Source organism: Scyliorhinus canicula, chromosome 12, assembly GCF_902713615.1.
Source record: "Scyliorhinus canicula chromosome 12, sScyCan1.1, whole genome shotgun sequence".
Lineage (NCBI taxonomy): Eukaryota > Metazoa > Chordata > Chondrichthyes > Carcharhiniformes > Scyliorhinidae > Scyliorhinus > Scyliorhinus canicula.
The window spans coordinates 40,982,538-41,008,646 of record NC_052157.1 but is presented as its reverse complement, the minus strand read 5'-3'; the positions used below and the strand labels follow the sequence as shown (position 1 = coordinate 41,008,646).

Here is a 26,109-nt window from a genome sequence, read left to right as displayed (position 1 = left end):
CTCCAGATCAAACTCTCCCCCTATCAATCTCTACTCCTACCAAACTCTTCCCCTTTCAAATTCCCCTCCTACCAAACTCTTCCCCTTTCAAACTCCCCTCCTACCAAACTCTTCCCCTTTCAAATTCCCCTCCTACCAAACTCTTCCCCTTTCAAATTCCCCTCCTACCAAACTCTTCCCCTTTCAAATTCTCCTCCTACCAAACTCTTCCCCTTTCAAATTCCCCTCCTACCAAACTCTTCCCCTTTCAAATTCCCCTCCTACCAAACTCTTCCCCTTTCAAATTCCCCTCCCATCAGCATACCCCCCTGCCAAACTCTCCTCCTACGAAACTTGTCTGCCTACTAAACTCTTTTCCTACAAAACTCTCCCCCGACCAAACTCTCATCCATGTCAAACTCTACTCATAACAAAGTCTCCTCCATACCAAACCTCCCCCCGCCAAACTGGCTTGTCCTGCCAAATACTCCTGTCTTGTCAACCCCATGTGTCCTGCCTAATTCTCCTATCCTGGTACTGAATACCAAAAGTTGCCATTGAATCTCAGAATAACACGCTGAAGGTTCAATAGAGTTGAAGTCAGGTATGTTGAGGTACGACATGCTTCTGCCGTGTGAGCACAAATAATAGAAGCAAATCAGATGTACAATCTTTGAACTGATCCATTTACCAAACAAGTATGACATGTCTGCAAAAAAGCATGTTGAGCTTTTCCCTCTATAATTCGAGGTCATTTGAACCCATCAGGCATAGCCCTCCAACTGTTAATGAATATATTGCAGTATTCACTTTGTAGGGCTGTAATGCACTAATTTTCCTCGGGAAAAGAAATAGAAATGTTTGAATGTGGACTTGTCTGAAAATAATAGGATTGTGTAAGAGGTGGCTGCACAACGTAGCTGCAGACATCGAGGACACCTCAATCGTGGTGCAGTCACTCAATTCAACAGACTCGAATTTGGACCCTGAGGCAAATCTCCAAATGCACTCCTGACAGATTTGATAGACAGTGGGCCCTTATTACAGGCAATGCATATGCAGGCTTTTCTTTCCTGGTGACATAGCTGCACTAAAAGTATCAACACTTTCCATTTGGGCTTTCCTGATCACCGGCAGTGTTTGACTGAGCCTGGCTGAGATTAAATAAAACACTAATTTCAAACAAAGTCTTGTCTTTATCCATTTTTCACTGTCCAGACAGAGGACACTTTGTTGAGTACAGGTATTCAGTGTGAACATTGACCTGTATAACGTAGGTTCCTGCGCCAGGATTCTCTACGACAATGACCATGAATTAATGCAGGAATGTTACGCCTGATCATTTTAGTGGGTGGATCATCATGTGCTGCTGAGCTCAGTAGGATAAAAGTCAGGCCCGTAACCTTGTGATTCTACACAGCAGTTGCTATTCAGCATTTAAAGCAATCCAAGATCACTTGATAAAGAAAGGCCTCATTCAAGAAGTGAGCACCAGTTAAACGTTAGCATTGCTTTGCAGCCTTGCCTCCCAAGGCAGGGGACGGCCAATGGTTTGTATTCAACTCATGGAGGTAGACATATTTTTAAACTGTCCGTTCTATGTTTTGCAGATCCAGGGTTTGTAGGTTCCGAATTTATTCGGGAGGGATTCCCTGCAAAAAATTCCGGTAGAGACGACGGAAAAGTCTATTTCTTCTTCAGCGAAACTGGCAAAGAATTTGACTTCTTTGAGAACACGATTGTATCACGGATAGCCCAAGTCTGTACGGTAATTGAAAAATCCTGGAGGGAACAAAGGATTCCCGTTTCTAGTAATTGGTGCAAAAGTTTACTTTATGTAATGTAAAACATACTGACCTATTGCTCCTATTAAATTATAGGCCATAAGGCACTGTTTGTAGGATTTTCTCTTTCTGTACTTTGACAGTTAGAACATAGAACAGTACAGCACAGAACAGGCCCTTCGGCCCTCGATGTTGTGCTGAGCAATGATCACCCTACTCAAACCCACGTATCCACCCTATACCCGTAACCCAACAACTCCCCCCCCCCCCCTTAACCTTACTATTAGGACACTACGGGCAATTTAGCATGGCCAATCCACCTAACCCGCACATCTTTGGACTGTGGGAGGAAACCGGAGCACCCGGAGGAAACCCACGCACACACGGGGAGGACGTGCAGACTCCACACAGACAGTGACCCAGCCGGGAATCGAACCTGGGACCCTGGAGCTGTGAAGCATTTATGCTAACCACTATGCTACCGTGCTGCCCCGTGTTAGATTGAGAAATTAATTTAGCCGGGAATGGTAATGTTTTAGACTAGTAATTCCAGAGAATTTAAGTTGAAATTCCACCATTATAATTTCAGAATTTGAAGTCCAGAAACACAAAGTCGTCAGTAAAAATAGGAAGATATAATCAAAATCCAAGTGGTTCACCAATGTCTTTTACAGAAAAAAGTCTGAAGTCTTTACTGGCCTGGCCTACCTGACTCCAGTCCCACATGGATGTGATTGATGCTGAACTATCCTGTGGCGTGGCCTAACCTGCCATTTTAAAAGTAAAACACTGCGGCTGCTGGAGATCTGAAATAAAAACGGGAAATACGAGAAAACCTCAGTAGGTCTGTGGAGAGAGCAACAGAGCTAAGGTTTTGAGTTTCCAAAGTAGAGTCATATTGGACTCGAAATGTTCACTCTGTTACCCTCTCCATCTGTTGCCATACCTGCTGAGTTTTCCAGCATTTTCTGTTTTGCAGCAGGTAACTAAGTTTGATAAAGAAGTTTCGGCCCTGACAACGATACCCGTACTCTTGAGGCTGTAGCTCAGTTGGTAGCACCCTCATGTCTCAGTCATGGAATCAAATCCCACTGCGGGACTAGAGAGTACAGTGAGCGTTCTGCACTATGCCATCTCGGATGTTTTTAAAAAAGTATCCAATTCTCTTTTTCCAATTAAGGGGCAATTCAGCGTGGCCAATTCACTGGCCCTGCACATCTTTCTGGGTTGCGGGGGTGAGACCCATGCAGACATGGGGAGAATGCGCAAACACCACATAGACAGTGACCCGGGGCTGGGATCGAACCCAGGTCCTCAGAGGCATGAGGCAGCAATGCTAACCATTGTGCCACCATGCCACCCTATAAAAAAGGATTTTATAATTTCTTTTTTTAAATAAATTTAGCGTGCCCAATTCATCTTTTCCAATTAAGGGGCAATTTAGCTTGGCCAATCCACCTACCCTACACATCTTTGGGTTGTGGGAGCGGAACCCACGCTAACACGAGGAGAATGTGCAAACACCACACGGACAGTTACCCAGAGCCGGAATCGAACCTGGGACCTCGGCGCCGTGAGACAGCAATGCGCCCCCGTGCTGACCACGGATTTTATAATTTCAAGTCTTTTTTTCCTCAAAAAAGAAATATTAACACATGAAAATATGAACTAGTATGCGTTGGGATTGTCCCTTTTCACTCTATGGGCGCGATTCAGTGGCCTCGTCCTGGTGTCGGGACGAGGTCAATGAATATCGCGAGAGGCCTCCATCTGGAACTGCGCCATTCGAAACGTCCCACCGGGTCCAAATGGGATCTCATGAGGCGTTGCGATCTGGATCTCGCTCTCTCTGGCCAAGATTCAGGCGGGTTAAATATGCGCTCAGTCAATTCAGCCGGGGCTCGGATTCACCAGTCTCACCAGCAAGGCCTTACCGTTTGGTACTGGTCATTAACTATTCTTGATGGCAACTCGGGTCTCACTGGGGACTTTTATAATAATATTCTTTATGGTCACAAGTAGGCTTACATTAATACTGCAATGAAGTTACTGTGAATAGCCCAAGTCGGCATATTCCGATGCCTGTTAGGGTTCACAGAGGAAGAATTCAGAATGTCCAAATGATCTAACAGCACGTCTGAGTGGGAGGAAACCGGAGCATCCGGAGGATACCCACACAGACACGGGGAGAACATGCAGACTCCGCACAGACAGTGACCCAGCTGGGAATCAAACCTGGGACCCTGGCGCTATGAAACCACAGTGCTAACCCCTGTGCTACCGTGCTTGGGGCCCTGGGTGGGCGGGGACTGGGTGGGGTGGTGTCCTGGTAACTGAGCACCTTGGCACAGCCAGCCTGACACCCTGGCCAAAGTGTCTGAGTGGCAATGTCAGGCCAGCAGGGGCACTGCCAGGATGGCCATGCCAGCGGTCAGGCCCAGGGGCCTTGTCCATTAAAGGTGGGATGGGGGGCTTGAGGACCCCAGAAGAGGTAGTTTGGGTGTAGTGTCGGGGAGCCTGAGCGTGGACGCCGAAAGATCGGGGTTCCCTGTAAAAATGTTGCCCTCGCTCGAGTGTTGTCTTCCTGCACTGGCGAGTCGGGCGAGTAGGAAATTGCTTAAAGAGTGGTCCTGCTGAGGAGTTCATCACCAAGGCCAAAGAAACCCAGCAAAATGCCATTGAATAGCGGGGTCTTTCTCGGTGCTGCAGGCATCAAGAAACACCCGCTAAACGCGCTGTTAATAGACTTTAACTCGAGTCCGCTGAATCTCATCCTTTATTTCTGATCTCTTAACCCAAGTGCACACATTCATAGGCATCTCAGCAATTTGTTCCCCTCTTTAAGTTTGAGATTAGGTCTAGTCAGTTTAGTGCTTACACATGGAATGAGGTTACGATTATAAATCACAAATATCAATTGTACCTTCTTTGCGGTTTTTCCTTTATTGAGAAACCAAAATGATGACACATTGTGCAGGTTTGAAATCAGGAACTAGTGACTCGGTAATCCTTGGGATTTAGAAGCCTGACGATTATCAGACTAAGAAAGGACTGAAGGTTGGAGGGAGTTATACAGCTTTGAGACTCTGGCAGGAATGAGCTATTCACTTTTCACAGTCTTGGGGGTTGAATTGAATTCGGACAAGGAGGCTTTGAGGCAGGCGATGTATCTGAAAGCATTTTTCAGAGAGAAAGACCCATTTACCTGGAGCTTGTTGGCCTCCCGGCCAAAGCTACCAATCTAGCTGGTGGGCAGGAGTGAAATTTCAACTCGTAGAAAATTGTGGTCAGAGACCCCGGGGAACAACCCCGGTAAAAACTAGTTTCCCGATGGCTCGGGAATTGGATCATAGCTGTTTATAGCCTTTGAAAGGGAGATGGGGTGTTTTAGGTCATCGGCCAGCTGTACACCCTGAAGTCAGTGGGCAGTTAAGTGGGGCGGGATGCATAAGGGCCGACCAAATTGATCAATCTTGCCAGATGGGTAGATTAAAATGAACTCCAAACGATACCATTGAGGCCACAATCACCACAATTAAATGTTGGAGCAAGCCCCATAGGCCGAATGGCCTGCTCCTGCTCCTAATGTGTATGTTCATATAAGAATGCATTCTGGGACATCTGGTGGCCATGTCAAGTTTAAATTTGCAGCTGAATGTAACAGATGACGAGCAATATTCTACTTACATCGAGGTCTGTGATATTGCAACTATAATACAGCGACATGGCACATTTAGGATTTGTTTCACAAAAGGAGAAGAGCAAGTGATTAGACTTCGAAAATATGTCTCGTTGTCAAAGACTTCTATATTTAGACAAACTGATTTGGATTGTATTTGCATACAGCTGGTAAAATAAGCTGCTCGGATACAGCCTCACATAATTCCAACAGTTCACCATTGGAACTGTGGGATTTTGATAGCACTAGTTGATGCAGCTGAACAAGAAGGGGATCTTGTTGAGTACCAATTGTCTTTGGAGACCCACAGTCAAATTCAGCCCGAGAGGATGAGCTCGTATCATTAGTGAAACGTATCGCTTACTGATGGTGATTAAAATTACAAGGAGATTTGACAGTCTGATGTTAATACCGGTTGATGCTAATCCTTAGAAAGTAGCACACCATTATATAGAATATTGGTGGTAGGAAAGCGCTAATTATGAGCATTACCCAAGGCGCTGAAGGCTGAGGAACTCTGTCGGCTCAAGTGACAGCGATATCTTCAAATGCACAGTGTCTGTATTACATAGCAGTGTCTACAGTATTAACTTCATGATACTAATCCTTGCTTGTCATCACTAGAAACATAAAAGTCACCTATCAAAGAATGTCCAGGATGAGTATTATCTGTATGCTGTTCATAACAGAATAGCTCTTGTTTGATGTTTTCCTTGTACAAACTGAGTTTCAAACCGTGATCTGTAATTGGGATTAGTGTTTTCAACATTTGTAACCTACACTTAAAGTTGGTGACAGTGCGTAGCCTGCACTGAACTGGGAGAACAGGCTGTTGAGTTGTTAAGATTGGTCTGACGGGTGGCATGTGGGGCAATGGTTAGCACTGGGACTGCGCGCTGAGGACTCGGGTTCGAATCCCGGCCCTGGATCACTGTCCGTGTGGAGTTTGCACATTCTCCCCATGTCTGTGTGGGTTTCTCCCCCACAACCCCAAAGATGTGCAGGTTAGGTCGATTGGACTCGCTAAATTGCCCCTTAATTAGAAAAAAATAATTGGGTACTCTAAATTTAAAAGAAAAGATTGGTCTGACGACACCGCTGTTTCTTTACTGGTCATTGCAAAAAAATTGAAATAAATGCTGGAAAATTCTCAGCGGATCGGGAGGCATCTGGGGGAGAGAAAGGGCACGAATGGGCCGACCCTCGACTCCCAAAACTGGGTGGCATTCAGTCTGCTCGCTGGAGGTAGGTTGTTCTTTCAAATATTATTTTGAGGCTGCCTGTCTCTTTTAATCAGCTATTCTTGTTTGTAACTCGCATCCCCTGATCATGGGAAACTTGGTGCAGAAGGAGGCCATTCGGCCCATCGAGTCTGCACCGACCCAATTAAGCCCTCACTTCCACCCTATCCCCGTAACCCAATAACCCCTCCTAACCATTTTGGACATGAAGAGCAATTTATCATGGCCAATCCACCTAACCTGCACGTCTTTAGACTGTGGGAGGAAACCCACGCACACATGGGGTGAACATGCAGACTCCACATAGACAATGACCCAGCGGGAAATCGAACCTAGGACCCTGGCGCAGTGAAGCCACAGTGCTAGCCACTTGTGCTACCGTGCTGCCCAAAGAGAAGGATTGGATCCATGAGGTAGTTGCTCTTGCAGCAGGACTTGTGAGCCAAGAGGAGTGGTAGCATTTTATCTAGGCCCGATAAGATACCCAGTAACCTCCCCCACACCACAATCCCACCCTAGCCCAGCAGTCTGTCTCCTGCCCCCCCCCCCTCCCCCCCAACCACCCCGCCTCCACCCCACTACCACCAATGATCTCTGATCTCCTTATTTGCGGCCTTGTGAAGTGGGCTTCTCACCCAACAAACCTTCTGCCTGCCAGTCAGGCAGCTTGTAGGTGAGAAAGCGAATGGAAACTTTACAGGAACCCTGCAGTTAAAGCTGCAGAACATCCAGATGCCCTGTACTCTTAGGTTTTGTCATCTCTGAACAGCATAGGAAGAGTGAGCCTCTGTGTGGAAACCCAGGCTGTTATTTCAAGTCAGTGGCCTTTCACCAGAGCTGGAGGATGCTGAAAATGAACAGCCTTTAAGCAGGTACAGAGTCAGTGAGCAGGGGGTGGATGGGGTGCAGTTAGAAAGCCAGTTAAGGAGACGTCTACGTTACGATCAAGGGGAGGAGAATTTAAGTGACAAATAGGGTGATGCTGTGAAGATCAAAAGGCTGAAAATGGGACATGCCTGGCAATAAAAGATGAAACATGGGGGTATCAGCTGCCTGACCTGCTAGAAATTGCAGCATTTTCTGTTTTTATTTGAAGCAAAGTATTACAGAAAAAACAAGGAACCGGGAAGCTTGGAAAACCTGGAAAAGAGGAGGAAGCTCCTGGGAATTTGGTTGTAGAAAGGCAGGTAGCACCTAGCTCACCTACCATGTACTGATAGGGCCTCTACACCAGTTCACAAGAACCTTCAACTCTCAGTCATAGAGTTTTACAGCACAGAAAGAGGCCCTTCGGCCCATTCTGTCTGTGCCAGTCATCAAGCGCCTATCTATTAAAATACCATTTCCCAGCACTTGGTCCATGGCCTTGTATGCTACAAATTTTCAAGTGTCTCTGGTGACGCTGGCCTCCACCGCTGCCCAAACGTGAATGGGAGCGATATTGAGATCTGAGGTGGTTAGCCCCATCTCCAGTCCAGAAGGTTGTAGAAAGATGCAGTGTTATCCTTCAAGCCTGCATTGAGTGGGATGTGGGATTGAACGACAAGCAACCCGAAACTCAGGGTTACACTTGTGGGCCAAATGGGATGTTCAGCAAGACAATCACCCTATCTTCCTTTGGTCTCGCTGCAAAGAAGGTGAGCAGCAAATCGAATAATCTAAAATTTGAAGAAGGACAAACAGATTGTTGTTTCGTTCTGAATGAGTTATTTGGGGCCCTGGGCAGTGAGAAGGGAGGATTTGAAAGGGCAAGGGTTGCACCTCCTGTGCTTGCACAGCTAGGTGGCCGGGGGAAGAAGAACAGGTGCTGGAGACGATGGAATGCAAGGCTTCCTTTGGTACCCTGAAAGGGGAAGGATCAGAAGATGCGTTTGGTCGTGGCAAGGTACAAGAGATGGTAGAAGTGACAAGAGAATCGTCCATTGAATGCTGGGGCTGGTGGGGAGGAAGTTCTACAAGGGGAAATCTATTGCGGTTTCAAGATGAAAGGGAAAGAGTAATAGTAAAACCGCAGTAATAGGAGGGACACGGTCAAGGGTTTTATCACTGCAGTGGAGAGAAATCCTTGACTGAAGAAAAATGAAAACATCATAATCTGATGTAGCATTTACAGAACAGATGCAATAGAGTTGGAAAAACTAGAAGAATGGAGGAGAATTCTTCCAGGAAATGTGGGTGGGGGGGAGGGGGGGCTTCTATGAAGAATGTACGATCAAGCTCGTTGTCGGGGTTGGTCGTCTTTTTGACAGTGATGAACACCCTATCCCCAGAATTAGAAATAGAGAAATTGCGGAAGAGAAGGGAAGAGCCACTTGTAGGCCATGTGAAGATGAGGTGGCTTTAGAAGTTGGAAGCAAGGACAGCATGGTGGCGCAATGGGTTAGCCCTGCAGCCTCACGGCGCCGAGGTCCCAAGTTCGATCCCGGCTCTGGGTCACTGGCTGTGTGGAGTTTGCGCATTCTCCCCATGTTTGCGTGGGTTTCACCCCCACAACCCAAACATGTGCAGGCTAGGTGGATTGGCAATGCTAAAATTGCCCCTTAATTGGAAAAAAATGAATTGGGTACTCTAAATTTATTTTTAAAAAGTAGTTGGAAGCAAAGTTGCTGACATTTTCTCGTTCAGGAGGAGTGCAGCTAGTGACACCCACTCAATCATCGATGTACCGGTGAAAGATATGAGGGAGAGGATCTGAAAATAGTACGCAGTTTTTTTCTCCTTTGAGGGAAACCCCTGATTACAACTCGGGTGCTCAGGAGGTCAAACAAAATGTTCGAAGAGTTGAGACTTTTTGATTTGTTGTGGCCTGAGATCTATTTCGGGCGCGACTTAAAACTGAGTCCGCTCTCGGACCGAGAATCACCACGATATTCAACGGCAGCTTGCCCAGTTTGTTTGGCCTCAGGGAGTTTCTCCACACTGAGGCCGCACATAGAGAGATTTCCTCATAGTGAGCTGATCTCATCAGCAAGAATGGATATTCACAGATCGGGACGCCATTTTGATCATCAGCCCTGAGCTTCTTCCCACCCCCACTTTCTGGACTCCCCCACTCCAAACCTTGTCTTGCCCATGGGAACCTAAACTCGCACCTTTCCGATTGGCATGGCACCCCTGGCCTGACCCCTGGCAATGCCAACCTGGCACCCTGGCAGTGCCCCTAAAAGACTGCCAGGGTGCCCAGGTGCGAGGGGAAATTCCAGACTGCTCTGCCCTTTCCCGGGCCACCTGGGGATCTCCAATGCCCTGGGAGACTCCCTCAAGGTGCCGTTAAGGTTGGTCTACGTTTGGGGAGCAGCACGGTGGCGCAGTCGTTAGCATTGCTGCCTCACGGCGCTGAGGTTCCAGGTTCGATCCCGGCCCTGGGTCACTGTCCGTGTGGAGTTTGCACATTCTCCCCGTGTTTGTGTGGGTTTCGCCCCCACAACCCAAAGATGTGCAGGTAGGTGGATTGGCCACACAAAATTGCCCCTTAATTGGAAAAAAAAATAATTTGCAAAATAAGTCTTTCAGAAAATGCTCTAAGATTCATTTTGCAGCTGCTAATTACATTTTCATAACTGAAGAAAGAAATACTGAAAGGTGCCGGGAAAGGTCAGGGAAATGGGTTTGCAGTAAATTTGGAACTAAAATTGGCACAGGTACAAACGATGGGCCGATGAGCCTTCTTCTGTGATTGTATCGTGGCAGGTTACTGCCTGGGTACTGTTTGCTCAAATAATTGTAAGAATGTGTGATCATCTGTATACCAAACAGAAAGGGGAACAACCTTCACCTCTGTGGGGAGTGCAATAAGTTAGTGTTTTTTAGGCCCAGTATCGCTGTAATGATATGGTTATTTCTTTATTTTTATTTATTTATTTACTTCTAAACTGCATTTTCAAAGCTCCCAGTCCAGCAACTAGTGTCGAACGCAATTCATTTATTTTTGTTGAAAGTGATTAAATCACTCTGTTTAAATGTGTACTTTCCAAACGTGAACAGGGAAAACCTACCTTTTGATCTCGTCTATTAAGTGATGAATTGTGATGTAAAGGGAAATGTCAAAGACAATTAATAGATAACTGGCAAACCTCGAGAGGACCTGCTTCAGCGTATCCAGGAAATACTTGGAGATATTCCAGTAAAGATATTTGTAAGCGTTTCAGAATTGGTCGAGATATTACAGTATGATAGTCTTTGCAAATATCAAATTATTGGGAGAGGCAGTTACTCAATTCAACGAGAACATGGCCAACAGCTGGGGTCTGCCCCAGACTCTATTTATCAACATCTGACAGACCCTGTTCCCCATATAAAACCTGGGTAAGCCACAACGTCCATTACCTGGGCAGGGGTCTTCATATGTGAAATAAGGTACACCTCGAGAGCATTTCTGTATCAACTAGTTTAATTTAGGAGTAATCCAATTCTGATCTATAATTCTAATCTATAATTTTGGAGTAATCTAATGCTGATTTACAATTCAGGAGTAAACTGGTGTGCAATTCTGCAGTAATCCAGTACTGGGGCTGGATTCTCCGTTGGCGGGATCCTCCGCATCACCGGCAGTGTCCGCAGATTTCCCGACGGTGTGGTGCTGCCCACAATGGAAAATCCTATTGGCCAGCTACCGGGACGGATCCTGCTGCTGGGCGTGTGCGCCGCACCAGAAAATGGATGCAGCAGGACGGAGAAACCTGCTCTTGGTGTACAATTCTGGAATAACCCAGTCCTGGTGTATAATTCTGGACTAACACAGATCTGGGGCGGCATTCTCCCCTACCCGGCGGGGCAAGGGGTCCCGGCGTAGGGGAGTGGCGCCAACCACTCCGGCGTCGGGCCTCCCCAAAGGTGCGGAATTGAGGGGCTAGGCCCGCACCGGAGCGGTTGGCACCACGCCGACTGGCGCGAAAACCGGCACCAGCGGCCTTTCAGGCCTGGCGCCGGGGCTGGCCGAATAGCCTTTGCCGGTTCGCGCATGCGCCGGTGGTGACGTCAGCGGCAGCTGCCGCTGACGTCACCACCGGCGCATGTGCGCTGAGGGATTCTCTTCTGCCTCCGCCATGGCGGAGGCCGTGGCGGCGGCGGAAGAGAAAGAGTGCCCCCACGGCACTGGCCCGCCCACCGATCGGTGGGCCCCAACCCCGCTCGCGCCACCGATCCCGCCGCCACCAGAGGTGGTTCAAACCTCAGCGGTGGGAGAGGCCTCTCAGCGGCGGGACTTTGGCCCATCCAGGCCGGAGAATAACGGCAGCACAGAAACCCGTAGTCTCCCGCCGGGCCCCGCCATTCTCCGAGGCGGGCGGCGGGATTGGCGGCACGCCGACTTTTTGCGGGTGGAAGAAATCTGGAAATGGCGGGGGCAGGATTTTTGACCCCCCCCTGCTGGGGGTCGGAGAACTTCGCCGCTGGTGTGCAATTCTATTGTAACCTGCGGCTGGATTCTCCCCTACCCGGCGGTGCGGGGGGCCCCGGCGTAGCGGAGTGGCGCCAACCACTCCGGCGCCGGGCCTAGCCCCTCAATGTGAGGGCTTGGCCCCTAAAGGTGTGGAGAATTCCACACCTTTGGGGAGGCTCAACGCCAGAGTGGTTAGCGCCACTCCGCTACACCAGGACCCCCCGCCGGGTAGGGGAGAATTTTGCCCCTGGTGTGCAGTTCTGGGATAACACAGTTCTGGTCTCCAATTCTGGAGTAACCCAGTCCTGGTGTACCATTCTGGAGTAACCCAGTCCTGTTGTACAATTCTGGGGTAACGCAATTCGGGTCTACAGTTCTTGAGTGAGATGATCCAATGCCAAAACATGGAAACATAGAATTTACAGTGCAGAACGAGGCCATTCGGCCCATCGAGTCTGCACCGGCTCTTGGAAAGAGCATCCTACTTCAGCCCACCCCTCCACTCTGTCCCTGTAACCTAGTAACTCCACCTAACCTTTTGGACACTAAGGGCAATTTATCCTGGCCATTCCACCTAACCTGCAAAGAAAAGCACAGCGCAGGAACAGGCCCTTCGGCCCTCCCAGCCTGTGCCGACCATGCTGCCCATCTAACTAAAATCTTCTGCACTTCCGGGGTCCGTATCCCTCGACTCCCACCCTATTCGTCAGGATTCCCCTTAAACGTCACTATCGTCACCGCTTCCACCACCTCCTCGGGCAGCGAGTTTCAGGCACCCACTACCGTCTGTGTAAAAAACTTGCCTCGTACTCTCCTCTAAACCTTGCCCCTCGTACCTTAAACCTATGCCCCCTAGTAATTGACCCCTCTACCCTGGGGAAAAGCCTCTGACTATCCACTCTGGCTATGCCCCTCATAATTTTGTAGACCTCTATCAGGTCGCCCCTCAACCACCGTCGTTCCAGTGAGAACAAACCGAGTTTATTCAACCCCTCTTCATAGCTAATGCCCTCCATACCAGGCAACATCCTGGTAAATCTCTTTTGCACCCTCTCTAAAGCCTCCACATCCTTCTGGTAGTGTGGCGACCAGAATTGAACACTATACTCCAAGTGTGGCCTAACTAAGGTTCTATACAGCTGCAACATGACTTGCCAATTTTTATACTCAATGCCCCGGCCAATGAAGGCAAGCATGCCGTATGCCTTCTTGACTACCTTCTCCATCTGTGTTGCCCCTTTCAGTGACCTGTGGACCTGTACACTTAGATCTCTCTGACTGTCAAGACTCTTGAGGGTTCTACCATTCACTGTATATTCCCTACCTGCATTCGACCTTCCAAAATGCATTACCTCACATTTGTCCGGATTAAACACCATCTGCCATCTCTCCGCCTAAGTCTCCAAATGACCTAAATCCTGCTGTATCCTCTGACAGTCCTCATCGCTATCCGCAATTCCACCAACCTGTGTGTCGTCTGCAAACTTATGAATCAGACCAGTTACATTTTATTCCAAATCATTTATATATTCTACGAACAGCAAAGGTCCCAGCACTGATCCCTGTGGAACACCACTAGTCAGAGCCCTCCAATCAGAAAAGCACCCTTACATTGCTACTCTCTGCCTTCTATGACCTGGCCAGTTCTGTATCCATCTTGCCAGCTCACCCCTGATCCCGTGTGACTTCACCTTTTGCACCAGTCTGCCATGAGGGACCTTGTCAAAGGCCTTACTGAAGTCCATATAGACAACATCCACTGCCCTACCTGCATCAATCTTTGTGACCTCCTCGAAAAGCTCTATCAAGTTAGTGAGACACGACCTCCCCTTCACAAAACCGTGCTGCCTCTCGCTAATACGTCCATTTGCTTCCAAATGGGAATAGATCCTGTCTCGAAGAATTCTCTCCAGTAATTTCCCTGCCACTGACGTAAGGCTCACCGGCCTGTAGTTCCCTGGATCATCCTTGCTACACTTCTTAAACAAAGGAACAACATTGACTATTTTCCAGTCCTCCGGGACATCACCTGAAGATAGTGAGGATCCAAAGATTTCTATCAAGGCCTCAGCAAATTCCTCCCTAGCCTCCTTCAGAATTCTGGGGTAGATCCCATCAGGCCATGGGGACTTATCTACCTTAATAATTTTCAAGACGTCCAACAGTTCATCTTTTTGGATCTCAATGTGACCCAGGCTATCTACACATCCTTCTCCAGACTCAACATCCACCAATTCCTTCTCTTTGGTGAATACTGATGCAAAATATTCATTTAATTCCTTTCCCCATTTCCTCTGGCTCCACACATAGATTCCCTCGCCTGTCCTTCAGTAGGCCAACCATTTCCCTGGCTACCCTCTTGCTTTTTATGTACGTGTAAAAAGCCTTGGGATTTTCCTTAACCCTATATGTCAATGACTTTTCGTGACCTCTTTTAGCTCTCCTGACTCTTCCTACTTTCCTTATATTCCACACAGGCTTTGTCTGTTCCCAGTCTTCTAGCCCTGACAAATGCCTCCTTTTTCTTTTGACGAGGCCTACAATATCTCTCATTATCCAAGGTTCCCGAAATTTGCCGTATTTTTCCTTCTTCCTCACAGGAATATGCAGATCCTGAATTCCTTTCAACTGACATTTGAAAGCCTCCCACATGTCAGATGTTGATTTACCCTCAAACATCCGCCCCCAATCTAGGTTCTTCAGTTCCTGCCTAATATTATTATAATTAGCCTTCCCCCAATTTAGCACATTCATCCCAGGACCAGTCTTATCTTTGTCCACCAGCACTTTAAAACTTATTGAATTGTGGTCACTGTTCCCGAAATGCTCCCCTACTGAAACTTCTACCACCTGGCCGGGCTCATTCCCCAGTACCAGCTCCAGTGTAGCCCTTTTCTAGTTGGACTATCAACATATTATTTTAAGAAGCCCTCCAGGATGCTCCTTACAAACTCTGCCCCGTCAAGCCCCTACCACTAAGTGAGTCCCAATCAATATTGGGGAAGTTAAAGTCTCCCATCACAACCCTGTTGATTTTGTTCCTTTCCAAAATCTGTCTACCTACCTGCTCCTCTATCTTCCCCTGGCTGTTGGGTGGCCTGTAGTAGACCCCCAACATTGTGACTGCACCCTTCTTATTCCTGATCTCTACCCATATAGCCTCGCTGCCCTCTGAGGTGTCCTCCCGCAGTTCAGCTGTGATATTCTCCCTAACCTGTAGCACAAATCCTCCACCCCTTTTACATCCCCCTCTATCCCGCCTGAAACATCAAAATCCTGGAACATTTAGCTGCCAATCCTGTCCTTCCCTCAACCAGGTCTCTGTAATGGCAACAACATCATAGTTCCAAGTACTAATCCAAGCTCTCAGTTCATCTGCCTTACCTTTTGTACTTCTTGCATTAAAACATCTCCACTTCAGGCCACTAGTCCTGCTGTTTTCAGCAACATCTCCCTGTCTGCTCTTCCTCAGAGCCTACTGGCCCTATTCTCTAGTTCTCCCTCAATTTTGTCACCTTCTGACCTATTGCTCCGGTACCCACACCCCTGCCATACTCGTTTAAACCCTCCCGTGTGACACTAGCAAACCTCGCGGCCAGGATATTTATGCCTCTCCAGTTTAGATGCAACCCATCCTTCTTACACAGGTCACACCTGCCCTGGAAGAGCTCCCAGTGGTCCAGATGACGGAAACCCTCCCTCCTACACCAGCTGTTTAGCCACGTGTTTAGCTGCTCTATCTTCCTATTTCTAGCCTCACTGGCACGTGGCACAGGGAGTAATCCCAAGATTACAACCCTGGGGGTACTGTCTTTTAACTTTCTGCCTAGCTCCCTGAACTCCTGCTGCAGGACCTCATGCCCATCTTTGAACTGTAGGAGGAAACCGGAGCACCGGAGGAAACCCAGGCAGACACGGGGAGAACGTGCAGACTCCGCATAGACAGTGACCCAAGCCGGGAATTGCACCTGGGACCGTGGAGCTGTGAAGCAACTGTGTTAACCACTGTGCTACCGTACTGCCCATAAACGAAGCAGTTCTTTTTTTTAATGTTTGTTTATTAAATTTAGAGAACCCAATTCTTTTTTTTTCCAATTAAGGGACAATTTAGCATGGTCAGTCCACCTGCCCTGCACATTCTTGGGTTTATGGGGTGAGATCCACGCAGACACGAGGAAAATGTGCAAACTCCACACAGTAACCTGGGGCCAGGATTGAACCCAGGTCCTCGGCGCCGTGAGGCAGCAGAGCTAACAATTGCACCTCTGTGCCGCCCAAAAACGAAGCAGATCTTCTGCAGATAATGATGATAATGCATTAATAATTTAGACACTAAGAAGGTTTCCGATCATTAAAATCTATCCTGAGGCAGTAATTGTGAAAAAGCTCACCAACAACAACTCAAATTTATAAAACAGCCTTTAAAGTTGTAAAGTACTCCAATTTCCTTCGGAAGAACATTATCAAACAGAATTGGTCAACGGGTCACGTAAGGGAATTTTATGACCGATTACTAAAGGCTTGTTTAAAGAGGCAGGTTTTAAGGAGCAACTTAAAAATAATCATTTCAATTCTCATGATGGCCCCTCCTCATTCAGCACAGAAGTCAGCATTTGTCCTTTGGCAGGAAATATATAACTTCACATTAACTAATTCCCCATTTAAATATTGTCAGTGAATGAATTATCTCAATTATCCTGAAGTCATTAAAAATATTACTTTCTATGTATGCAAAGTGTAATATTAGAGTTGAATTTAACAACTCCCACCTCCTTCCACAGGTATGTTTGGGGGTTGGGGGTCGCCTGTAAAGAGGATGGGTGGATATATCCCACCGCTTTCCTGCCCATGCCCAAGCTATCCTCCATAACACAATTCATGGTCAGATAATACATCATCCAGCCCGCCTGCCCTTAGGCTTATTGAGGCCATTAAATTAATACTTGAGGCTAATTAAGGGCCTCATTTCACCTCTGACGCCATCATGCGGTGGAAGGTAGGGGAGAGTGGGTAGGGTTGGCTTTTCACCAGCTTGAGTGAAAAGGCAGGAAGGAAGATGGAGTATCTCTGTTGAAGAGTGAGCATTGAGGGAACCCAACCCCTGCCAAGATGTTCCACCGCCTTTGCGCCCCTGCCACCACCACATCCCCACCCCTCCTGAAGGTCCCTGATCCTTGAGCACCCAAAGATCCCAGACTCACCTTTCAGTCCAGCATTCATGTTCCTTCTCCTCAGGACAGCTTGTGATCCCAGCAGTGGCCAGTCTGGCAATGAGGTCTGGCATTGCTGGGACTACACAACTGCCAGTCAATGCTCACAAGAGCAGGACTTCCTTGCCTGAGGAAAAAATTGGAAAGTGCCATCAACAGTACTATCAAGCGGCATTTACTTAGCAATAGCCTGCTCACTGATGCTCAGTTGACTTTTGCCAGGGCAACTCAGCTCCTGGCCTCATTACAGCCTTGGTTCAAACATGGACAAAAGGGCTGAACTCCGGAAGTGAAGTGAGGGTGACTGCCCTGAGCATCAAGGCAGCAGTTGGCAAAGTATGGCACCAAGGAGTCCTGGCAAAACTGGAGTCAATGGGAATCAGGAAATCTCTCCACTGGTTGGAGTCATACCTAGCATAAAGAAAGATTGTTATGGTTGTTGGGAGGTCAATCATCTCAGAATCAGAGGCGGGATTCTCCGACCCCCCAGGGGTCAATCCTGCCGTGTCCCGAATTCTCAGCCCCCCGAGATTCGGCGGGGACGGAAATCGCGGCTCGCCGGTCGGCGGGCCCCCGCGACGATTCTCCGGCCCGTGATGGGCCGAAGTCCCGCCACTGATAGGCCTCTCCCGCCGGCGTGGATTCAGCCACCTACCTGACCGGCAGGATTGGCGGCGCGGGCGGGCTCCGGGGTCCTGGGGGAGGGGGGCGTGCAGCAATCTGACCCCGGGGGGGTGCCCTACGGTGGCCTGGCCCGTGATCCCGGCCCACCGATCGGCGGGCGGGCCTGTGCAGTGGGGGCACTCTTTTTCTTCCGCCTTCGCCGTGGTCTTCTCCTTTGCGCATGCGCCGGTATGACGTCAGCAGCTGCGGACACTCCGGCGCATGCACGGTCTTACGCCGGCCGGCGAAGTCCTTTCGGCCACGGCTGGCGTGGCGCCAAAGGCCGTTCACGCCAGCCGGCAGAGTGGGAACCACTCCGGCGCGGGCCTAGTCCCTCAATGTGAGGGCTTGGCCCCTAACGGTGCGGCGGCCCGACGCCGGAGTGGTTCACGCCACTCTGACACGCCGGGACCCCCCCGCCCCGCCGGGTAGGGGAGAATCCCAGCCCAGGTCTTTGCTGCAGGAGTTCCTCAGGATAGTGTCCTAGACTTAACCACCTTCAACTGCTTCATCAATGACCTTCCTTCCAACATAAGGTCAGAAGTGTGGGTGTTTGTTGCACATTGTTCAACACTATTCGACTTCTTATATACTGAAGCAGTCCATGTCCATATGCAGCAAGACCTGGGCAATATTCAGGGTCGGGCTGATAAGTGGCAAGCAACATTCACACCACACAAATGCCAAGCAATGACCACCTCCAACAAGAGAAAACCTAACCATGTCAGCTTGACATTCAATTGTATTACCATTGCTGAATCCCCCACTATCAACATCGTGGGGCTTACCTTTGGCCAGAAACTGAACTGGACTAACCATATAAATACTTTGGCTACAAGAGCAGGTCAGAGGCTAGGAATTCTGTGGAGAATAACTCACCTCCTGACCCCACCAAAGCCTGTCCACCATCCACAAGGCACAAGTCAGGAGTGTAATGGAATACTCTCCACTTGCATGGATGAGCGCAGCTCCAGCAACACTCAAGAAGCTCCACAACATCTGGGACAAAGCAGCCCGCTTGATTGCTCCCCATTCCACAAATATTCAAACCCTCCACCACTGACGCAGTGGCAGCCATATGTACCATCGAAAAGATGCAGTGTAGGATCTCACCAAGGCTCCTTAGGCAGCACCTTCTAAACCCAAGACCTCTACTACGTAGAAGGACAAGAGCAGCAGACACATGAGAAGTTCCCCTCCAAGTCACCCATCCTGACTTGGAAATATATCACCATTCCATCACTGTCGCTGAGTAAAAATCCGAGAACTCCCTCCAAATCATCACGAATTGTAGACACACCACATGGGACAGCATGGTTCAAGCAGACAGCTCGCCACCACCTTCTCAAGGGAAAGTAGGGATGGGCAATACATGCTGGTCTAGCCACGACGCCCACATCCCATGAAGAAATAAAACAAAGGGTGCAGAAGTCGCATTCTCTGCTCATTCAGGCTGCTCCAGCATATTACCACTGCAGGACAGCCTTTTTTCAAATCAGTCAGCCCAACTTTCCTACCGGGGGTGGTGAACAATGTCTCCTCCCCACCCCCACCTCCTCATGTAATCCAGCGATTGAACCAGTTTACATCGCAACACCCTCATAGGAGTCAGTTACTCACGCTGCGGTGATTTTAAGCTGCTTGCTGTGAGGTGCCTGTCTAAACCAGGCCAGATTTCAGTACTTTTATTGATGTCAATGAGACCCTGATGGCCTTGTAAACATCTGAGTACAATGCCAACCATCACCTCACTCCACTCAGTGCAGGCTTTTCTGAAGACTGAGGAGGCCACATCAACCTGTCATTTGTGGAGACCCACAGGAAGAGTTCAGCCTCTCTGCTTTGTACTTCCCTTTCACTCGTTCCCCCACACACCCAGGCTTGGTTTCACACTCGGCCCATTTCCCATCTGCTAAGCAACCACTCTCAGTTAAAATCAATCCTACCGTGCTCTCTGAATATCTTGAACCGATCAAATAAAGGACCAGAAATTACTGAAACTTTCTGTGACATTCAATAATTTGGATGTGAAGATTTGATCAAATAGTCCCAGTTTTCTGTCAGCTTTCATTCTTTCAATTGATGTGGTCTTGATGTAGTCAGTGCAATTGTTAACAAGGTGATAGAACTGTAATGTTTCCTTAATTGTGGAACTGTATGTGAATCTCAGCAGGAAAGAGAACGCATGAAGAATACATTTCTTTGATAGATTGACCATTCAAAGCTTCTCACTCCTGTGAATTAGCTGCTCTCTGTATCAATAGTCTCCATCATTGTTAATGACACTATCGAACAAGATAATAGCGTTGTTGTAAAATTCACTCTTAAATGTCGCATTGATGTGATAATAACGGGGAACCAGTTAATGACAAGTTGCCACTGCTATTGGTGCTGCCATTGGTTTGTTTTGAGTTGCTCAAGAGGACAATGAACTTTGGCTTCACCATTTCCTGATTTTAATGAATAAAATGGGAACCTGAGGAAAAGAGTTCTTATACAAGCAAAATATCACATGTATTTCCCTTCCTTGTTTTATTTTGCATGTTCTTTGTGCATAGACATTGGGGTATATCAGTCTTGGTGTACACGACTGGGGTAAATCAGTCCCTGGATAAACTAGTCATGATGGGGCTAGACTGCAAACAAGATTCAATATTGAAGGAAGAGGCTCAATTTAGAAATTTGTGGATCTTACAAAACTTAGAAGCACAGTGAACTGTGAGGAGGGCAGTGTTAAAAGTCAAAAGGACATAGACAAGTTGGTGGAATGGGCGGAGAGGTGGCAGATGAAGTGCAAAGTGGAAAATTGTGAAGCGATTCATTTTGGTAGGAAGAACATGGAGAAACAATATAAAATAAAGGATATAATTCTGAAGGTAGTGCAGAAGGACCTTGGTATATGTACAAGAGAGAGGCTAATAAAGCATATAGAATATAGAACATACAGTGCAGAAGGAGGCCATTTGTCCCATCGAGTCTGCACTGACCCACTTAAACCCTCACTTCCACCCTATACCTGTAATCCAATAACCTCTCCTAACCTTTTTGGACACGAATGGCAATTTAGCATGGCCAATCCACCTAACCTGCATGTCTTTGGACTGTGGGAGGAAACCGGAGCACCCGGAGGAAACCCACACAGACAGGGGGAGAATGTGCAGATTCCGCACAGACAGTGACTCAGCGGGGAATCGAACCTGGGGCACTGGTGCTGTGAAGCCATAGTGCCATCCGTTTGTGCTACCGTGCTGCCCACATATAGTATTGGAGGCTTTATTAATAGGGGCATAGAGTACAAGAGCAAGACAGTTATGTTGAACTTGTATAAGACACTAGTTCAGCCTCAGCTGGAATATTATGTTCCGTCCTGGACGCTGCACTTTAGAAAGGATGTGAAGAGAGAGTGCAGAAGACATTGGAGAGAGTGTGGAAAATATTCATGAGAGGGTCCCAGGGATGAGGAATGTCAGTTATGAAAATACATTAGAGACGTTAGGACTGTTTTAAAATATTTGACAGATTTAACTGGCAAAAGAAGCAAAAGTGACATGAGAAAAAACTAGTTGACACAGCGAGCATTTGAGGTCTGGAATGTGCTGCCTGAAATTGCGGTGGAGCCAGGTTCAGTCTGCGGAATTCAAAGGGGAATCAGATTGTTCCCCAGAAAAATGTGCAGGATTATAGGGGCATTAAGTGAGCTGCTCTTATGGAGAGCCGGTGCAGACCTGCCTTCTGCGCCGTAGCCAATTCTGTGAAGTTGTGTCCTTTGTGAGTTACACTTAGCTTTAAAAAATTTTAAGATTGTGATGTCCAAAATGCTGAGGGTCTTGTTGTTTCTGAAGTTTTGAATTACACCTATTGTATGATGATTAAGTGTTATAATCTCTTCTAAGATCTATTGCATACTGCTAATTGTGACTCTTAATAATAATCATGATTCAAATGTTTCCTCAGGGAGATCTAGGAGGAGAACGTGTGCTCCAGAAAAGGTGGACAACATTCCTGAAAGCCCAGCTCTCCTGCTCGCTTCCTGATGATGGCTTCCCGTTTAATGTTATTCAGGACATGTTTGTTCTCTCTCCAGGAAAAGAATATTGGAGAAACACAACCTTTTATGGAGTATTTACTTCCCAATGGTATGTGAGTTGAACACTAGAATCTATAACCTCTCAATTGTCCTAATTTAATCAGAACATCTGATTTTGAAAGTCATTTTCAATAATGTACCAATTTCCAAAATGTTTACTTGGACTCTGACAATATTCAAAGCTTCTGCTTGATTTACAAGGATGTGGGAGATTACAGAATCATTGTATGTCCTTAAATTGTAACCCCAATCCCCACATACTTCATGGTCAGATGCCAAAATACTTCCTGTATTTTGATAGTACATAGTTTAAGACTTAAGGGGCAGGATTCTCCGTCCCACTAGCCCCTCTATCCTGCGCGGTACGTCCCTGCCGGCAGCGGGATTCTTCGTTCTCACAGCCGGCCAATGGGGTTTCCCATTGTGGCCAGCCCCATGCCATTGGGAAACCCGCAGGCATTGGTGCGCTGCCGGTGAAGCGGAGGATCCTGCCGACGGAGAATCGCACTGAAGATATCTACTGTGAGTTTTATTTTATTGATGTAGAGATGCCGGCGTTGGACTGGGATGGGCACAGTAAGAAGTCTTACAACACCAGGTTAAAGTCCAACAGGTTTGTTTTGAATCACTAGCTTTCGGAGCGCAGCTCCTTCCTCAGGTGAATGGCTGGACTGCAAACTGGGTGCTGAGTATTAAGGGAAGATTGAATATTGAAGGAAGAGGCTCAATTTAGAAATTTGTGGATCTTGCAAAACTTAGAAGCATAGTAAACTGTGGGGACAGTGTTAAACATCAAAAGAATATATAGCAAGTTGGTGGAATGGGCGGAGAGATGGCAGATGAAGTTCAAAGTGGAAAACTGAAGTGATTCATTTTGGGAGGAAGAACATGGAAAACTGTGCTCCGAAAGCTAGTGATTCGAAACAAACCTGTTGGACTTTAACCTGGTGTTGTAAAACGTCTTATTTTTATTTTATTGGCATCCGTCCTTCTTGGAAATCAATGGACTGCACCCGGGGTGTTTGTCACTTCTGTATTGAACATTATCCATTGTGGCTGTAGACGTCAGTTCATAAGTGCAGTCCCCTTCCGCGCGCGGTTGGCACAGATGAATAGCATTGGCCCAAATCGATTGAAGTTTTTTTCCTTCCGGCGGGCTCTCTTTTTCTCCATCTCATCATTTGTTTTGTCCTCTGCTTTTTCCTGAATGCATTTCTCCAAGCGCTCTAGTCAGCAGTGAGGACTTCCCAAGCATCAACCCCAATCCCAGTCAATTTGAAGTCTTGTTTGCAGATATCTTTGTATTGCAGACATGGGCAACCTGTTAGACTTGTACTAATAGCAAGCCCACTGGAGAATTGCTTTATGTATTCAGTCTTCATCCGTTTGCTCCCTCGAATTAGCCAACATGGTCCCCCCTGATTCGAGAGGGCAAATATGCTGGGGATGCCTGGGTGCTGGTATACTTCCATATTCGGAATTACTCTCTAACCAGGAGTTGTCCGATCTGAGGAACTGGAGTGGGAATCTTTCAGCCTCTTGGCTTGCATAAATTGTTCAATCCATCAGTACTGTAAATGAGGATGGTGAGAACACAAGCCTCAAACACACAGAGCTTTGTTTTCCTGGTTAGTTTGCTGCTGGTCCACACTCGACTTCTCAACTTTCACACAACAGCTGACAATCCTCGTGCTGATTTCAACATCAAGGGACGGGCTGCTGGTAATGGTTGATCCAATGTATGTGAAGCTGTCGACGACCTCAGGAATGTGGTTATCAATGTTGACAGTCTCAGGCCAATAACTTTGGTCCTCCTGTCAGTTCAAATCTCTTGCAGGCCTGAGAAAACAATTCACAAGCTGTTGCAAGTGATCTCAGCAGTTATACTTTGAGATTTTAAAAAGTAAAAAAATTATAAACAAGAAGTAAAGAAAACCTAAGCACACAAGATTACAGTTACACAGTTTTTTAAAAAGTCTTCCAAAATACTCCCCCCAAAAGGACTCGGCCAACACCAAATGAACTGAACATCTCTCCTCAAATATAATTTTTCCCCTTAATCTATTTTGCCATTGTCCTTCACCTGAGGAAGGAGCTGTGCTCCGAAAGCTAGTGTTTGTAACAAACCTGTTGGACTATAAACTGGTGTTGTAAGACTTCTTACTGTGCTCACCCCAGTCCAACGCCGGCATCTCCACATCCACACCAGTGTCCTTAGCACTCCTTTGAGCTCTATGTTACCAAAATATTTTTTAAAACTTTCATGTTTCCTTTGGCCCCACTTTCGAGTCAAATAATATTTAATAGCCTTCTCATGTTTACTTATGAAACCTTTGTAAGTTGTAAAAGTGCGTTACTCCCCTTTAAAATTGTATAGTTGAAAAAAATCCCCATGTATCTCATAATGCAAATTTCTAAACTTGGCTACTTACTTGTACCTCAAATGCACCATAATATCTCAATACAAATGCATAAATCTAACACCTTTCACCTTTAAATGTTCTAGGCCAAAACACCAGATACACACACACACACACACAAAATAATGTGACAGTCCCCAAAAAATAATTTTTAAAATAACATCCGTTCTCACACAGACCCACATTCATCTTATCCCATCAGAATGGGTCAATTTTGGATGCAATCTTTACAGTATTGTGCTGAGTTTATATGTTTATAAAATAAATAACTAGTTTGTGTTGAGATGGTAATAGTTAAACGAAGAATACAACTATTCTTTGTGAGAAACTTTGACTGATGGACTGAAAGTTACTTCAGCCGTTATTTTTGCGCAAAGATCCCAAATTGGGACGATGCGGGCTTTATGAGGCGTATGTTGGGACGGATCCCGGATCTGGAGGCGGGAGATCTGATCATAGGGGGGGACTTTAATACGGTGTTGGATCCTTCACTGGATCGGTCCAGCTCTAGGACGGGTAGGAGGCCGGCGGCGGCCAAGGTACTGAGAGGGTTTATGGATCAGATGGGTGGAGTGGATCCATGGAGGTTTGTGAGGCCGAGGGCACGCGAGTACTCTTTCTTCTCCCACGTACATAGGGTCTACTCTCGGATAGATTTCTTCGTGGTGAGTAGGGGACTGATTCCGAGAGTGGAGGAGGCCGAGTATTCGGCCATTGCAATCTCCGACCACGCTCCGCATTGGATAGAGTTGGAGATGGGAGAGGTGCGAGACCAACGTCCGTTGTGGCGGTTGGATGTGGGGTTGTTGGCGGAGGAGGAGGTGTGTAGGAGGGTCCGGGCAAGTATTGAGGGGTACCTTGAGGTGAATGATACGGGGGAGGTTCAGGTGGGGATGGTCTGGGAAGCCCTGAAGGCAGTAATTCGTGGGGAGCTGATATCCATCCGGGCACACAGGGAGAGGAGCGAGAGGAGTGAGAGGGATAGACTGGTGGGAAAGATGCTGGAGGTGGACAGGAGGTATGCAGAGGCACCAGAGGAGGCACTGTTGGGGGAGAGGCGCAGCCTGCAGGCTAAATTTGATTTGCTGACCACTAGAAAGGCGGAGGCACAGTGGAGGAAGGCACAAGGGGCAGTGTACGAACATGGTGAAAAGGCGAGTAGGATGCTGGCTCATCAGCTGCGTAAGCGGGATGCGGCTAAGGAGATTGCTGGAGTGAGAGATAAGAGTGGGAATGTGGTGCGGAAGGGGGTAGAGGTGAATGAGGTCTTCAAGGATTTTTACGGGGAACTGTACCGGTCGGAGCCATCGGGGGAGAGGAGGGGAATGGAGAGGTTCCTGGACTGGCTTTCTTTCCCGAAGGTGCAGGAGGAGAAGGTGGAGGGGTTGGGTGCGCCGATTGAGCTGGAGGAGCTAGTTAAGGGGATCGGGCAGATGCAGTCAGGGAAGGCACCGGGGCCGGATGGGTTCCCGGTGGAATCTTATAAAAAGTTTGTGGATCTAGTGGGCCCCTTGCTGGTGCGAACACTCAATGAAGCGTGGGAGGGGGGGACTTTGCCCCCGACTATGTCACGGGCGCTGATCTCGTTAATTTTAAAGAAGGACAAGGACCCCCAGCAGTGTGGTTCATACAGGCCCATATCTCTCCTCAACGTGGACGCTAAGGT

At 47.6% G+C, this 26,109-nt stretch overlaps 1 protein-coding gene across 15 annotated transcripts in view; it reads left to right on the top strand.

The window, feature by feature from the left end:
* Positions 1–26,109, top strand: part of sema4ba (sema domain, immunoglobulin domain (Ig), transmembrane domain (TM) and short cytoplasmic domain, (semaphorin) 4Ba) — a 636,623-nt gene that overhangs the window by 571,815 nt on the left and 38,699 nt on the right. For all 15 annotated transcript variants that reach the window (XM_038813267.1, XM_038813268.1, XM_038813272.1 and 12 more), the window contains 2 exons: positions 1,590–1,747; positions 21,891–22,072. In XM_038813267.1, the coding sequence (XP_038669195.1) occupies positions 1,590–1,747; positions 21,891–22,072 (340 nt within the window). The remainder of the gene's footprint in view (positions 1–1,589; positions 1,748–21,890; positions 22,073–26,109) is intronic.